Source organism: Lemur catta, chromosome 8 (assembly GCF_020740605.2).
Source record: "Lemur catta isolate mLemCat1 chromosome 8, mLemCat1.pri, whole genome shotgun sequence".
Taxonomy (NCBI): Eukaryota; Metazoa; Chordata; class Mammalia; order Primates; family Lemuridae; genus Lemur; species Lemur catta.
The window spans coordinates 13,967,695-13,985,549 of NC_059135.1; the positions used below are offsets into that span (position 1 = coordinate 13,967,695).

The window sequence follows — 17,855 nt, forward strand, 5'->3', positions numbered from 1 at the left end:
ACCTGCTAAAACAACAGCCGTTCTGCAGCCTATGTATGGATTAAGGAGTAATTTTGACTTTCAAGTCTCATTATTTAAGAAATACATTTTGTAAGGTTGTAACTGCCATAGATAGTAATTCCTCTGACGGATCTGAACAAAGCATATTGAAAACTTCTGGAAAGGATTTACCATTCACCACTCTATGTGGCATTAAGAGCATTTGTGATTCATTGGAGGAGGTTAAAATATCAACATAAACAGGAATTTGGAAGAAGTTGATTCCAGCCCTTATGGATGACTTTGAGGGGTTTAAGACTTCGGTGGAGGAAGTAACAGCAGATGTGCGAAAAATAGCAAGAGAACTAGAAGTGCAGACTGAAGATATGAATAAATTGCTGTAATCTCATGATAAAACTTGAATGGACGAGGTATTGCTTCTTATAGATGAGCAAAGAAAGTGATTTTTTTTTTTTTGAGCCAAAGTCTCGCTCTTGCCATCGAGGCTAGAGTGCAGTGGCATCATGGTAGCTCCCTTCAATCTCAAACTCCTGAGCTCAAGCGATCCTCCTGCCATGGCCTCCCAGAGTGTTAGATTACAGGTGTGAGCTACTGCACTCAGCCAAAGTGGTCTCTTGAGATGGAATCTACTCCTGTGAAGATGCTGTGAACATTGTTGAAATGACAACAAAAGATTCAGAATATTATATAAACTTAGTCGATAAAGCAGTGACAGGGTTTGAAAGGATTGACTCCAATTCTGAAAGAAGTTCTACTGTGGGTAAAATGCTATCAAACAGCATTGCATGACTTGCTGTATATAAAAGGAAGAAAACCAGCATTGCATTCTACAGAAAAATCTTTTGTGAAAGCAAGAGTCAATCGACGCAGCAAGCTTCATTGTTGTCCTATTTTAAGCAATTGCCGCAGCCACCCCAACATTCAGCACCACCACCCTGTCAGTCAGCAGCCTTCAACATGAGGCAAGACCCCTCTATATTAGCAAAAAGATTACAACTTGTGGAAGGCTCAGATGATCGTTAGCATTTTTTAGCAATACTTTTTAATTAAGGTATATGCATTTTTTTAGACAATGTTATCACACACTCGATAGACTACAGTATAGTGTAAACATAACTTTTATATGCACTGGGAAACCAAAAAGGTTGTGTCACTTGACTTATTGTGATATTTGCTTTGTTGCAGTATTTGTTTTGTTGGGGTATCTGGAATTGAACCCGAAATATCTCCAAGTTATGCCTGTATATCACATTTCGTTTATCCATTCATCTGTCGAACACTTGGGTTACTTCCACCTTTTGGCTATTGTGACTAATGTTCCATTATTGTGAATAATATTGCACATGGGTGTACAAATATCTCTTGAGATGTTTTAAGAGTTTCCATGGGGTTTGCTTATGCAGCTATGGTTGAGAGCCACTACCCAGGGCAGTCCCCGGAGATTGCAATGGGTCCAGGGAAGAAGCGAGCTACCTTAGCTGGCTCGGTCTGGTTGTTCCATGCTAATTACAGTAGTCATCATATCAAGTAGTCAGCAGCGAATACACTGGAGACCCAGGAGGGTGGGGTATGTTTGTTTACCACAGTATCTCCCAGACCTAGCTCCCAGCCTGTCACCCGGTGGGAACTTCTTAAGTGGCTGTTGAATAAGGAAGAGTGCTAATGCACAATTTAACTTTATCCTACTATTAAAACCAATCATCTCCTTCTGCTACTAGAAGTCACGTACCATTGCACCCTGGGCCACACTCTGGTCTGTAGCCTCACTGGAACCCGGGCCTGAGCCTGAGTCAGGGCCTAAGATCTGTATGAAGTGGAATCACCAGGGAGAAAGCAGCCCTGGGTCCCACGGTTGCTGTGGCCCGTTGCCCCAGTTTCTTCCGGGACGACGCTCCAGAAAGAGTAGCTGCACTCACTCCTTGCGTCTAAATGAGAGGCCTCATCTATCTTTCCGCAAATATCTGCTCCCCGACCCCCATAACCCACTTTAAAAAGGGAAGGAAAAAATGTAGCTGTATGTTTACTGAGGTGGGTTTTGTGGGCTCTTTATTCATGTCTGTAGCTCTACATTCTCGTGTTTACTTTGGTTTTAATTTTAACCTGAGTTCCCCAAATCATCATTTTATTAAAACCGATGGAAATTAAAAAGTAGGCCCAGATAAAAGAGATGCCAAAACACCCGAGAGAATGCTCCTTAATTCCACATTGCAGTCTACGAACATGTTTGGAGAGAACCTCTTTGTAATGCGAAGCAGTGGTGTAGCGAATGGAGAATGCGCTCTGCCCCCTCCGCGTCCTCTCCGCAGCCACCAGGCGAGGGGCAGACGGGACCGGACGGCACGGATGTGCCTCGGTGGGTAGAACAGGCCGGGCCTTCACCGCTTGTTAGTATTTCCGAGACCTGGGACCCCTCTCACCCCAACAGTCCACTAGTCAGGGCCAGGATTAGGGGAGGCAGGCGAGGCAGGGGCAGATCTTGTCCTTATTTAAAATTTGAATATTTTGTTCATCATGGATTTGGGGGCATTAATTTTCATTTTTTAAAAAAAATTGTATTAAAATTATTTATCTTGATTCCTGAGTTTTTAGCACCCCTTAAGCTTTGTGCCTCACTTGCCTCTCGCGAGGCCTGGCCCCGACTTGCTCTCCGCACCCTTCGCGTTCGGAGGAAGCATGATGTCGCGCTCTCTGGGTGTACCTCCCCTCAGTTCTCTTGACAAATGACACTCTTTAATCTGTTCGCTCTGTCGCTTCTGCCCCTCCGCCCCCTCCCCGTGCTCGTGAAAACCCACCCCGGGCATCGGGGACAGAAGCAAGAAGGCCCGTGAAGCGTGGTGGCCTTTCCCTCCCAGGTCTTTTGCTAATTTCATTTTTGAGCTTCACAGTTGAGATGAACACACGAAGAGCAAGGACCCATTTCTTTTTAAAGAAATCTTTCGTGTAGCAATTACGATGTGGTAAGCCATGGGCCAGCTGTAGGCTCTGCGACTTCAAGGCAGCCGGCTGATGCACTAGGAAATAGAATTCTTAAGTAAGGCCGGGCGCGGTGGCTCACGCCTGTAATCCTAGCTCTGGGAGGCCGAGGCGGGTGGATCGCTTGAGGTCAGGAGTTCGAGACCAGCCTGAGCAAGAGTGAGACCCCGTCTCTACCAAAAATAGAAAGAAATTGTCTGGCCAACTAAAAATATGTATACAAAAAAAATTAGCCGGGCATGGTGGCTCATGCCTGTAGTCCCAGCTACTCGGGAGGCTGAGGCAGTAGGATCGCTTTAAGCCCAGGAGTCTGAGGTTGCTGTGAGCTAGGCTGATGCCACGGCACTCACTCTAGCCCGGGCAACAAAGTGAGACTCTGTCTCAAAAAAAAAAAAAAAAAAAAAAAAAAAATTCTTAAGTAATTTTAACTGTGCTAACTGTGGCAGCCCTGGAAATATTCCTAACATGGTAACAAGGTGGACATACCTTTAAACGTAGATAATCTCCCTGTTCCCAATACCCCCTCCAGTCTAAAAGCATATAGAATGAGCAAAGCCGTGATTCTGGACTCCTGTGACCTGGCATGACCCTTAACCTGCAAGGGCAGTGGAGATCCCTGAATTTCAGGCCCATCTCTGTAAAAACCCAAGTGGGGACTGTGACCACTCTCTGGTTCCTTGACCCCGGGGGGGTTTTTCTGTACTGCTTGCTGCAGCATCAGTAAACCGACGTGAAAATAAATTACCTGAGTCTCTGTTGCCACTTTAGCTCATCTTCAAAGTCTTGAGGGTCTAGCCTACCTCTGCTTCATTAATATTACCTCAGTGTTTCATTTACTATTATTATGCCTGCGCCCTAACATCATAACTACTTAATTCATAGGCCTGATGAAAATATAATTACATATGCAAATGGTTTTATAAATAAGTAGCATGAGAGACACACTGACACACTGACCATGTTATCTGAACAATGACCGCAAGACCCGACCACAAAGCCTTACCAGGACCGTGTGCATCCCGGTGTAGAGCCTGCTGAGACACACCAAGGTGGAAAACACCACGGCCATCATCAGTCTCAAAACAAAAGGGTACTGCGGGGGGAGAAGGGAAAACAAGGAAATTAGACCACACTCAGGCATATACCATTTGGTGTCACAGGTAGGAAAAGGATTCATCGTGTAGTGATCACCAGTCTGAATCTTGCATTCCACACACCAGCAATTTGATTCTCTAAAAACATTTTTTAAATGGGGAAATGAGGGAAAGTAGGGGGAGAGGCCTAGGAATATAGTTCCAGGAGGAAGTTTCACAACATGTAAACATGCAAATAAGACAGTCGAACTTGCCCTTAAGACTGGTGACCACAACTATTGTGTTGGCAGTTTTAGTGGACTGAATAAATTTTATTTCTACCTATTCTTAAATTAGAACCTAAGAAAGAAACAATTTAACCAAGGGGCACGGTAGATGGCCAGTGCTGTAATCCGAAAGTCACAACAAGCAACTTCTCCTCCTCCTGATCCATGGCAGTTAAGTAGCTTATGACAAAAGATTATATCTAGTCAAATATATTCCTTATAAATGTCCCTTTCTGATTTAGGAAATGGGGTCTAGAGCTGCAGCATCAGAGCAGGATCCTACACTAGTCTGACCTTGCCGACCACATTGGGCTGACTCCCCTGTTTCTGCACAACCCGGAATATGGGACGTCCCTGGGTTTCTGGGGCAAAGGGGCGGGGCAAACAATACTGCCATTTACCTACATGACTGCTAGATTTAATGAAACCTAAAACTTCCAACAGGTAAAAGGTAAAATTTATGAACTTAAACACAAAATCAGCATAATAGGTCTCAAATAGGAGAAAGAAAAACTTTCACTGCAGTAATAATATAACTTTTAAAAACTCTTACTGTAATTGGCATTAAAGTACATATTAAGTGAAATTCTTCTATTTTCAACATTTATTGATCTCCTATCAGTTAGAGAGTTCTAGAAAACTTAAGAACCATCATTTCTAGTGGCCGAGCTTTAACCAGGGCCAAGGCATCCTTGGAGGCTAATTTGGGCCCCGGGGAGTCTGGCAGAGGGATTTGGTGGAATCATCTTCAGCCCTGGAGGATCATTCACTAGGACCACAAACTCTTTGTGCGTGTTGCAAACAGAGGATGAGAGCACTGACGCAAGTGCTGTCTCTTCAGGCAGCTCAGGGAGATGACACGCGCAGGTCACCCGGGACAACCCATGTTATGCTAGTCGTCCTGGTGTCATTATTAATGGTGCCCACGTTCACACTCAGGCACAACCTGTTTGGGGTGCTAAATTATATGGTCACTTATGTATGAGGCAATTGCCATCAACAGCTCAATTGGTTTCAGTTCCCTTCAGTGTGTATTTCATAAAACTTAAAGTCCCTCAAAGCAGATTTAAGAGAAAATTCTGAAGCGCAACCTCGATTTGCTGCCTCCTTATATTGGGAGCGTTGGACCCTGGAGGGAGAATCAGGCCTCCTTACCTGGTATCTGTCCATAGTAGAGATGAGGAAGGTGAAGGCGATGGCGGTGGCCGCCATGGCGTGGGTGGACGGCATTCCATATTCCGCAATCACTCTCTTTTCCAGTCTCACAACGGGAGGGGAGGAAGGACGGGGCCACTTCAAGATATCCTTGGCCACCTGGCCAATATACATCACCAACTGCAAAACCAAAGGCTGAGGTAAGTCTAACCAAGTATGGAAAATGGACACATTTCTAAATGTCAGGGATATATTTCAGGATTCCCAGTTTTCTGGCTGAAGTCTCTTTTCTCTCTGACCATCTACTTATTGAGAAAGTCGTGTGGATGTTTTAGTTGATAAAAAGAGAACAGGCTTTCTGGATTCCACGGACCACTGAGCTACTAAGATATGACATTAACACATACATTATTTTAATCAGATATTTTAAAAAAAAACACTTATATAGGTCATATAGTGTTCTAAGAGCTTTACAGATATGAACTCACTTCATCCAGTAAGACCTGTAGAATGCAGACCCATTTTACAGGTGAGTAAACCATTGCACATGTGTCCACAGACACACAGTCAGTAAGTGGCAAAATTGGGATTAGAATCCAGCAATTCTGGCTTCAGACTTTGTGCTTTATACTACCCCAAGATCCTACCTCCAAACCCAGGACAGTTCTATGCTAAAGATAATCCAATACCAAAACCAGGCAGTGCTTGTTTTCAAATTTTAACCACAAAAGCAACTGTTCTTACAGAACTTCTAGTTAAACATTTTTTGAATGCCACTGTTGTATGTAGGCAACATACTGGATTTAATTTAACTTCATTCCATAATCAGGAGCATCCGTCAAATAAGTGGCATGAATATTTTCAACGCTAAAATAAAGACAACTCAATATGGAGTTTTTTCAAATGTTTTTACCATGAGGCCATTAATGAAGAAATCGTCTCCTCTTTTTTTTTTTTTAAGCAGAAGATAGAAATCAGAATTTGATGTAATATTAACAGCAGATTAATTTATTTTGTTAAAGACAAAGTTACGGGACAATTTTATGAGCTATGATGAAAAAGGAAAGAGCGGCATGTTTACTTAAGTACCTGCCTTTGCAACTCAAAGTTTGGTCTGAGACCAGCAGTACCAGGGCTATGTGGAGCTGTTTTAAAACGCAGAATCCAGGACTCTCCTTAGACCTGTTGAATTAGAATCTCCATTTTCACAAGATTGCCTGATTTGTGCGCACAGGAGAATGTGAGAAGCACCGTCCTATATGACATTCTTGCACAGATCACGTTGTCATGGGTTTTTATCATAACACTTTATCATGACCGTACTGATCTTGCTAGGGTTTTATTTAGCTTTCTTGCTTTGGAACCAAATCGTCCATGAAAGACTATTTCAAAATAACTTCGCTTAGTCAGCGAGGATGCTTTAGGAGTTCCCACATTCTGGTGCTTTCTTTTAACTCCTTTACTTGCCGGTTAATTCTGAGCATTATTCCAGCAAACCCAGCGTCCCCCCAGAAGGCGCTGCATATGTTTTTGTGCTCCACTGCCACTGTGTTCTGGGCTAAAAACCAAGAACCACTGCTTGTGCACAGCAGGCCAAATCCGCAGGCTATAAAGCCTCAGCGACAATGGTTCTGAATTCCATAACTGCAATTTCTAATCACACTTTGCAACTTAACCTCTTTACCGTCCCCTTATTACCAGGAACTACTCTCCTGGAAACCAGCTCACTCTTTTTATGTTTTTGCCCCCTCTTGGGAACCTGTAAAAGCCACATCTAACTGACTATTATCTGGAGAGTTGAAAAACTTGCAGATATTATTGACTGAGAATTTCTCAGAAGCTGCTTGAAATATATTTCTCAGCCCCACCCCTGCCTCAGCCACCAAGATAAACAAAATATTACAGGCACGACGACTGATTCTGGTTCACTCAAAAATACTGAAAATCCTCAAAGACCAGCGATCTTAAAATCATAAAGTGAAGACTGACTGGGTGACCCACACTCAGACAAAGTTTAATTTCTCTGAAGTTCATGAGTTCCTTTGACTTCGTTTATATTCCACCTGCTATGTTTGAAGGCCATTTTAAAGAATTAGGACAACTGTTCATTCCATTTAAAAATATTACCACAGCTATAAATTGTTTCTGAATAATAAATTGCACATAACAATGACTGTAATCAGAGCCCTCTTTAAGCAAGAGAATATAGTCAGAGCTACATTTTTCAAGTCTTGGGGGAAGAGCTCAACTCTGAAAATGCTGAGTCCTGTTTCTGCCATTGCCATTCGTGACAGTGAACCTATGATGTACCAAGCCCTGTATTAGGTACCTGTCCTCGAATATGGAAAACAGTAATGCAAACAGAATTTCATCACAATGCAAATATATATATATTTTTTTCACAGAATTCTATGGGTATGTATATATACATAGAGAGAGAGAGACTCTAATTCAACCTGGAGGGCCAGGAACACTGGGCTGGGTGTTAAAGGAAGATGGTTTAACTAAGACGAGGGAGAGGCAGAGAAATATTCAGGTTGCGAGAACAGAAGCAGCAAAGGCTTGGGGAAGTGATACTGGAGGGTATATAGCAGGAGCTACTAGGAGGTGAGGACCACTAGCATTTAAGCTATGAGGCACACCACTATGTGTTATCAGCTGTTGATGGGCTTTGGAGCACCTCGAACTCTCATATGCCACTGGAGGAAACACAAAATGGTACCACCCCTTTGGAAAACAGTTTGATAGTTTCTTTAAAAGTATGAAACTATACTTAACATATATACTTATCACTTGATAAGTTTCTTAATATATACTTATCATATAATCCAGCCATGCCACTTTTAGGTATTTGCCCATGAGGAATGACAGCATATGTCATGCAAAGACTTGCACATGAATGTTCACAGCAGATTTTTTATAATAGCCCCAAACTGGAAACAACCCAATTTTCATCAACAGGTGAGTAGATAAACAAATTGTGGTATAATCATACCATTGAATACTACTCAGCAACAAAAAAAGAATGAACTATCAACACATGCTCACAATATGGATGAACTGCAAAATAATTATGCTGAATGAAATCAGACCAAAACAAATAACAAACAGTACATAATAAATGATTTATTTATGTAAAACTCTTGAAAATGTAAACTATGGTGACAGAAAGCAGATGAGTGGGTGCTAGGGAGGGCAGAAGAAATTACAAATGGGCATGAAAAAATGTTTGGGATGACAGATACCATCTTGATTGTGGGAATTATTTCAGGGAGAGGTACATATGCCATGATGTGCAAACTTGTACATTTTAAATATGTGAAAACCCTGTGAATGCACTAAAAATTGTTGAATTGTATGTTTTAAATGGATGAATTGTATAGTATGGGAATTATACTTCAATAAAGCTGTTAAATATTTACAGTTTATTATATGTCAATCACATCTCAAAAAGTGGTTCAAAGTTTTTCTGAAATGTGAGGAACAGATGTCTGGGGTGGACCCAGCAACGAGGCACCATGTTGTAGAATGGCCCTTTAGCCTACTTGGAGATTCGGGGCAGAGGGATGGCCAGAGCTGCTCTGCGAGTCTGACAGATCCCTCTGACGCCAAGGGTAGAGTGGGGATGAGGACATCTGGACTGGAAGGAAGGGCACCAGATAAGAGATTATTGCAAAACTGGGGTGAGAGATAATGGCGTAATGTAGGTCAGCAGAAGTGGAGTAGAAGAGAGATTTGAAAAACGTTTTCCTTTTTTCTCTTTTGTAAGATGGAAGAATGTTGAACAAGTGTAGGGTGAGTGACAAACAGGGAGAAATTACATCAGTAAGAGAGAAAAAAGAAATGGATAGAATATGGACCCAGAGGTGATCAGGAATGTGGAATTGCTTTTTAAGGTAAGAAGAACTGAACCACCAGTCCCCAACATGTGGGTGGTCTCCTGGGAGGCATTCTTGGTGGGCTCAGTGACTGCAGGCACTGTTGGCATTTGGAGGGGAGACAGCCAGGGATACAACATGCCTTCCAACACATAGGACAGTGCCATTCTATGACAACTGCTTTTTGTGTCTGATGTAACTCTAGAGTGTTCTACTAGATATTTATGTAGGTGAAAAACCCACTTATAATCCTCTGAATTAAGAGCCTAACTCTGTTTCACAAGTAAACACCAAATACTTTCTTGCAAGGTGTGAACACACACTGAAGTCTCCAAGACTATAACTACTGTGTAGACAGAGGGAAGCTTGAACTGTAGTTTATTTGGAACTTTATCAGGATTGTTTGCCATTGGAAGAAATCAGGTCAGTAGTGGAAATGCTGCCTGCTGTATTTGAGATTTCAACACTGCACATCTGTGTGCCAGCCACAGTTGTTGGCACATTCATGGGGCTACTGCTTTATAAACAGTAAAGTAGAGTCAAGGATCCTGATGCCCTATGAAATATCCTAGTGTAGATATGCCCTAGCACTTACCTACTTTAAGTTAAAGTTATTTTTATTATAAGTCATGTTATTTTTTAAAAGTTGTATCTGTAAGTAGGCCAAAGAATCTGTGAATTTTATTTCAAGAAAATAAAAGGAATATTATAACATATTGAGAATATAAAAGGAGGTGCTATTATGCTAAGTTTAGAAAGCCAGACACAAAAGACCACACATTGTACGATTCCATTTATGTATAATAAAATATCCAGAATTTGCAACTCCATAGAGATAGAAAATAGATTAGTGGCTGCCTAGGGCTTAGAGGCCAGAAGTCTGAGATTGATGGGTAAGCAGGGCCACACTTGTTCTGGAGGCTCTAGGAGAGAGTCCTTTCTTTGCCGCTTCTGGTTTCTGGTAGCTATAGGTTTGATTTGCAGCCATATCACCCCAATCTCTGCCTCTGTGGTCACACAGCTTCTTCCTCTTCTGTCTCCTCCTCTTCTATCTCAACTCTCCCTCTGCCTTTCTCTTACAAGGATACTTAGCATTTGATTGGCCCACCCAGATAATCTAGAATGATCTCCTTGTCTCAAGATCCTTAACTTAATTACATCTGCAAGGACCCTTTTTTCAGAAAAGGTAATGTTCACGGGTTCTGAGGATTAGAATGTGGGCATACCTTTTTGGAGGTCACCATTCAACCCACTACACAGTATGTATTTAGTGAGTGAAGTGCTGTGGATCAGGCACTGTGCTGGTTTGGGGAATACTATGGAGAACCAGACAGATAAGATTGCTTTTATCAGAGCATAGGAATTGAAACCTCAGCAACAAGCATGCTTAATATCTTTGGATTTTTTTCCAATAAAACAGCCTCACCATGCTTAAAAAAAAAAGATGTTCAGTCTGACAGTATTGAAAAGTTTGATCTAAGATTTAAAAACATTACTATAGATGTTCAACATTATATGTTATTAGGAAATTGCAAATCAAAACAACAATGAAATACCACTACACACCTGTCAGAATGGCTAAATTCAGAACACTGACAATACCAAATGCTGGTGAGGATGCAGAGCACCAAGAACTCTCATTCGTTGCTAGTAACAGGAATGTAAAATGGTACCACCACTTTGGAAGACAATTTGGCAGTTTCTCATAAAATTAAACATACTCTTCTTACCATATGATTCAGCAATCACACTCTTTGGTGTTTATGCAAGTGCATTGAAAACTTATGTCCACAAAAAAGAAACCTGCATGTGGCTATTTATAGCAGTTTTATTTATAATTGCCAAAACTTGGAAGCAACCAAGATGTCCTTCAGTAGGTGAATGGATAAATTGTGGTTCATCCAGACAATGGATTATTCTGCAGTGTTACTAAGAAATGAGCTATCAAGCCATGAAAAGACACAGAGGAAACTTAAATGTTACTTAGTGAAAGAAGCTCATCTGCAAAGGCCATGTACTATATGATTCCAGCTATATGGCATTCTAGTAAGGGTAAAACCATGGAGACAGTAAAAAGATCAGTGGCTTCCAGGGGTTGGGAGAAGGGGCGATGAACAGGCAGAGCACAGAGAATTTTTAGGCAGTGAAATTATTCTGTATGATACTATCATGGTGAATACACATCACTACACACTTGCCAAAACCCATAAAATGTACACCACCAGGAGTGAACCCTAATGTACACTTTAGATTTTGGGTGATAATGATATGTCAATGTAAGGCTGCTGACTGTAGCAAATGTACCACTCTGGTGCAGGGTGTTGGTGGTGGGGGAGGCTGTGGGGCAGGGAAGGTGGATAGGAACTCTGTACTTTTCCCTCAACTTTTCTATGAACCTAAAACTGCTCTAAAAAAAAAAAAAAGTCTATTTTAAAAATTACTATGGCAGAAGAGAACTATTCTTCCATTTAATTCTCAGTTAAAAAGTGTAATGATTAACCCAACACGGCTTGCCCTAAATGGAAGACTTTGCTCTGTATTGTTGAAGGCTCCTACTACCTAAAGGGACCCAATTAAGTTCCATCATCCATCACACTCCTTTGGGCTGAGGCCCCAAAGGCCTGTACATAAAAGCAAAAATCCTCAAGGAGGCAACACAGGAAGCAATTATAGATCATTACTGCCTCAGCCAACTGGCTGGGTCCCCTGACGTGGTTCTGAGGGAAGGCACAGAGGCTCGGGAGGTTTTCACCAAGAGAAATTAGTCTGTTTTCTTTCTTCTGCTCTCATTGCGGGATAAATGGAATATATAGGTAGAAAGGAAATCTGGTTTTCTGGATAGTCTACTGTTCATCCTTGGCAGACAAAAGGCTTTTCCAGTGAACCAATTCTGTCGATACAAAACGTGTCCTCATAGTATGGAAGAACTTCCAGCGCAGGGTCTGTTCTGGATGGCTGGGCTTATATGAGGGTGGGTAGAGAACATAGCACATTTTTCTCTTAGTGTAGTGGCCTTTTCTTGGTTATTACAATCCAAAATGCCAACTGTGCAGTGTCTAACACATCTGTAATCAGCAGGACTTTATTCTTCACACTAGCATAAATAAAACCTAAATAGATCCTTCAAACATTATTACTAGTAAACCAGCAAAGCCACACATTCATTTTTGCACACTGTGGGATGCTCCCCCTTTTGTCCTCCTTCCCACAAAGCCCCCTCAGCCCAACAGAGCGAAGGCTCCACTGTGATCATAATAAAAGCTTAGTCCTCTGCAGGATGAAGGGAGCATCAAGAGGCTCTTTTAAATTATGCCCCAACACACATACAAAAAAATTTTGATAAACTCTAACATCTTTCTTCCTTCTCCTGGCTACACCCAACCCCCCCCCCGCCACCATGGGGAAATCTCAGCCCAAGTGATGCACTGTTAACTAACAGGAATGTATGATTACCCCTCACATCTCATGGGGTAGAAACATTGTGAACCACTGGGATTTATAGTTGATCCATGGGCTTGTTTCCAAAAAGTCGGGAAGTATTAATAGTTATGTCATTGTTTAACTGTTGGTGACAAGAAAACAATGAAGGCTGGGTGCGGTGGCTCATGCCTGTAATCCTAGCACTCTGGGAGGCCGAGGTGGGTGGATCACTTGAGGTCAAGAGTTCGAGACCAGCCTCAGCAAGAGCGAGACCCCATCTCTACTAAAAATAAAAAGAAATTATCTAGCCAACTAAAATATATAGAGAAAAAAAATTAGCCGGGCATGGTGGTGCATGCCTGTAGTCCCAGCTACTAGGGAGGCTGAGGCAGTAGGATTGCTTAAGCCCAGGAGTTTGAGGTTGCTGTGAGCTAGGCTGATGCCACAGCACTCACTCTAGCCAGGGCAACAAAGCAAGACTCTGTCTCAAAAAAAAAAAAAGAAAACAATGAGATATAACCTAACCCAAAGACCACAACTTCTCTACCAGTACATACCAATCCTATTTTTTAAATCCATCCAAATTAAGCTCGTTCTATCTTTGTTTCTCAGGTTACTAATAGGATGATTTGGATAAAGAGACACCAGACACCCAACCATTCCTAGGTACATACCCAGGAGAATGAAAACATAGGTCCTCACAGGAACTCGCATTTGAATCTTCTTAGCATCATTCTTCTCAATAGCCAAAAAGTTTAAACAACCCAAACATCCATCAACTGATGGATAAACAAATTGTAGTATATATTCTTACAATAGAATATTATTTGATATTAAATGGAATGAAGTGCTGATACACACTACAAAATGGATAAATCTTGAAATGGTATGCTAAGTGAAAGAAGCCAGACACAAAAGGATACATGTTGTATGACTTCATTTACGTGAAATGCTCAGAATAGGTAAATCCATGCAGAAAGTAGATTAGTCTACGGCCATACCACCCAGAACGCGCCCTATCTTGTCTGATCTCGGAAGCTAAGCAGAGTTAGGCCTGGTTAGTACTTGGTTGGGAGAAAGTAGATTAGTGGTTGCTTAGGGTTGGGAGCGGAGTAATGGGAGTGGGTACTAATGGATATGGGGTTTCTTTTGGGGGTGATGAAAATGTTCTGAAGTTAGATGGCAGTGATGGTTGCACAGCTTAGTGAATATACTGAACTGTATACTTTAAAAGGATAACTATCATGATATGTGAATTATATCTCACTGTTAAAAAGAAAGAGAAACCACACATCAAGATGAGTTCTGATGGACCTCTTTTATGTATCCCTGAAGCCCTTTGTTCCAAAATGTGATTGACAATGCCTCAAATATTGATTCCAACAGAAGCAAGCTGTTGGGACTATTCATAGTCTTTTCTTCAAAAGTCCTGTCCAGAACCACAGGGAGGTCCCAATCCAGACACTATGAAACAAGATGCAGACCATAACCAGGCCCTTTTAGTGCCCTTCCTTTTGCTCTCCTTTGCTGCAACAGTAGGTTGGACCATCATCTGTGGGGTATGTATCAGGCTCTGTGGACCTGTATCTTGCTCTTGCTCGACAATCCTGTCTTTCTCTCCTCAATAAACCTCATTTTCATGCTTGCCTTACGTTGGTGTGTCTGGTCATTTTTTGGCCATGAGTGCAACAAGAACCAACATTTCAGACTGAAACCTGACAGCACTGTTATAAATTCAGTTAAAATAAATCTACTACTAATTCATTCTTCTTAAAAAAAAAAAAAAAAAAAGAAGTCCTGTCCAACTCTGCCCCTACACATGGCACTGAGGAGGTGAACACGCATACAACAGAGAGCTGGTAAAATCCACCTAGTCAAAACCATGACTGTAGGATTCATTTAAGAGCAATTTTTAGCCATGGAGGCTTTTTTAAAAATGGTACATTATATTAAGGTCTAAAATATTGCTCTCAAAATATTCTATCATATAACATGTGAGTAAAATTACACTTTTTTGTTGATACATAATAGTTGTACATATTTTGGGAGTACATGTGATATTTTGATACATGTGTGCAATGTTATAATGATCAAACCAGAACAGCTGGGACATCCATCACCCCAAACTCACTCCTTTATGTTGGGACATTGTGGAGGCTTTTCAGTTAACAATTTTACAAACAAGAGACTGGTTGCACTAGCCTATATTTTTATTTACTCAGCATTCAGACTTTTTTTTTCCTCCCTGGAATACAGACTGCTCTGTGGTCTCCTGTTTGGCTTCAGGGAGTGAATTAAAAGCATTTCTTTGTGATGATTATTTGGGAACATTCTAGAGACTATTGCTTACCATCCAGTGTGAAAAGTTCTTTTCAACTGGTGAATGTCCATTCATACTTCTGGCATTATTTTTATTTTTTTAAATTCAGAGCTTTTTTGCTGTATGTGAGAGAGAATCACTGAAAGAAGGAATCATAATTTCAAATTTATAAAACTTTACTCGTGCCTGAAGCACCAAAACAATGAAATTATAGAGCAAACACCATATATCACAGAAGACAATCAGAAAATTGATCTTTATGTATTCCAAGTTTGGTAAAAATGGAGATAAAATAACTAAAGCACAAATGGCAGGTAAGAAAAATGAAATAGTTAAGTTACAACACTTTATTGCTCTTTCTGATGCTGCATTTTTTAAGCTCCGATCGGCTTCTGAAATTTTTGAATACAAACAGTAAAGGTACAAAGATTGGTAATTTAAGTGATAGATGTATGTATATGTTTAGGAAAATCATTTCAAAACACTTATGCCTTCTTTTCAGTATTAGGAACGATTTGGGTTAAATAATAACTATCATTTGTGCAACAACTTTTGAAAGTATACTTTCACAAACATTTATTTTAATGTTCACATCATCCCTATTTTACAGATGAGCAAATTGATGCATAGAAAAGGTGAGTATCTTGCCAAAGATCATGCCACCAGTGTGAAGGAACTGGAATTTAGTTTTCTGATTCCAAGTACTATCATCTTTTCACCACACCACACCATCTAGCATCTAACAAACTTACTACTTACTGCCTCTAAGTCAAGCAAGGGCATATATAATACATGAGAACATACATCTATCCTTAAGGAACCCAAATTCTATTATCTTAATCCATGAGATCCATCTGGAGCTCAATAGAGGACACTGACTGCCCTTGGGGGCTGAGAGATTAAGATGTCACATCTGGTGAGAAAATTGCCAAGCGCTTATCCCTACCATCCCACCAATGAATCGAATTTAAGAGTCTTCCTGTGTCAAGAACCACTGGTACCACCAATTAAATTTACACTGTACGCTCTAGGGGTGTGGATAAGAAAATAAAACCCATGGAGGCACACGAAATAGACATTATAATTACTGACATTATAACTCACACACTGGACAAGAAAAACCTTGATGGTCTGTAATTTACTTATACATTGATTCAAAGCAAGTATTACCAGGGACTTGAGATACTTGTCATCTCACAATGGGAACAGCACTTCCAACACTTGGGCCTCACATCTTCCTTGAAAGGAAGACGAATGTTGAAGGTAAGTGAACCAGTATAAATAAATCCAGGCTGTTAACACTTAAAATGAAAACAAGAATTCACCATGCTCTTTTCCATCTCCTTATTTTAACTTTAATATGTTTGAAATGTTTAATAAAATTTATAATTCATTATTATTTCAATATATAGCTTTTGCTGTAACAGAAGGACTTCCCGATCATCTCTCATTGCACTTAGCAACACAATGCTCTTGGTTTTCACCCTTTTTTGGTCTATTACTTGGTTATTCCTGAATGGGTTATCTAATCTGAATTAGAGATCTTTCTACCAGGACCATACAGTTTCAATATTTCCCTAGGTCTCCCAAAGCAGAATGTTCCATAGCAGGTGATTAGGGTAAAAAGACGTTCTAGGTCATGTCCTTAGAGTGGATACCTTTTCTTCAAATAGAAATAAACCAGTTACGTATTATTAATACTTAACAACCAACTCAAAAATAAGACATAGAATACATCAAATTTTTATTTCCTCTCCTTTATGTTTTTAAAAGGCAATACAACTCTCTAACTGAAGAATTGTCAAAAGGTAGAACTGTGTACTCAGAGTAAACTTTCTCTCGGTAGTGGTGCCCTTTCCAATACAAACCATTTCCAATGTTAGTCTCCAAGATGAGCTACCATCTCCCCCAGCGTCCTGGCTTTCACAGCAACAAGAGCTTCTCAGCACGGTGCACGAATACTGAGCTCCTGCTGCCTTTATCTAAATCATCACTTACTTATAAATACAGCAGCTCGGGAGCCATTTAAATATTTAAAATCAACATTGTGAGCAGCAACTTCTATATAGCCCACAGTATAAAGCAAATACAGGTTGAGTATCCCTAATCTGAAAATCCAAAATCCAATATGCTCCAAAACCTGAAACTTTCTGAGCACTGACATGATGCTCAAAGGAAATGTTCATTGAGGCATTTCAAATTTTGGATTTTGGATTAGGGATGCTGAATGCAAATATTCTAAAATTTAAAAAAATCTGAAAACTGAAACACTTCTGGTCCCAAGCACTTCAGATAAGGGACACTCAACCTGCATGGGATACACCTGGCAGTGATTCAAGGAAAGCAAAATTCTCCACCTTCAAAGGAGCCTGCCTGCTTCAAACCACCCTAGAAAGTCACTCGCATTTTTCTCCATAGATGTAATAAAAAGTAGTTATGGTTAAGTTAAATCTAAATTACAAACTTACATAATTTTCTCAAGATACTTCAATATATATATCCTGATTCCTGGTGGTTTTAAAAAATTTAATTGAGCAAATCTCCCAATCCGCCAAGGCCAATTTCCTTATTTCACATCTATTTTTAAAAAACCAATTCAATCACTTGTATTCTCTGAGCACACCTAACAAATGGGAAAACTTGTGGGAGTGGCATAAGCAACACCTGCCCAGACCTTTCTTACAGCTCTAGTCAATTCTAATTGCACCCAGGTAAACTGTGTGTTTCACCATAAAGATTGAGAGAGCAT

The 17,855-nt window shown here is 40.6% G+C and overlaps 1 protein-coding gene across 2 annotated transcripts in view; it reads right to left on the reverse strand.

Moving 5' to 3' along the window:
• The window catches only part of SGPP2 (sphingosine-1-phosphate phosphatase 2), a 105,283-nt gene that overhangs the window by 25,266 nt on the left and 62,162 nt on the right, over positions 1 to 17,855 (reverse strand). Inside the window, exons 3-4 of one of the 2 annotated variants that reach the window (XM_045559228.1) lie at positions 5,489 to 5,668; positions 3,977 to 4,066 (exon numbers count right to left, since the gene is read on the reverse strand). In XM_045559228.1, coding sequence (XP_045415184.1) covers positions 3,977 to 4,066; positions 5,489 to 5,668 — 270 coding nt within the window. Of the gene's footprint in view, positions 1 to 3,976; positions 4,067 to 5,488; positions 5,684 to 17,855 lie in introns of both variants that reach the window. The other variant, XM_045559227.1, reaches the window with a different exon arrangement.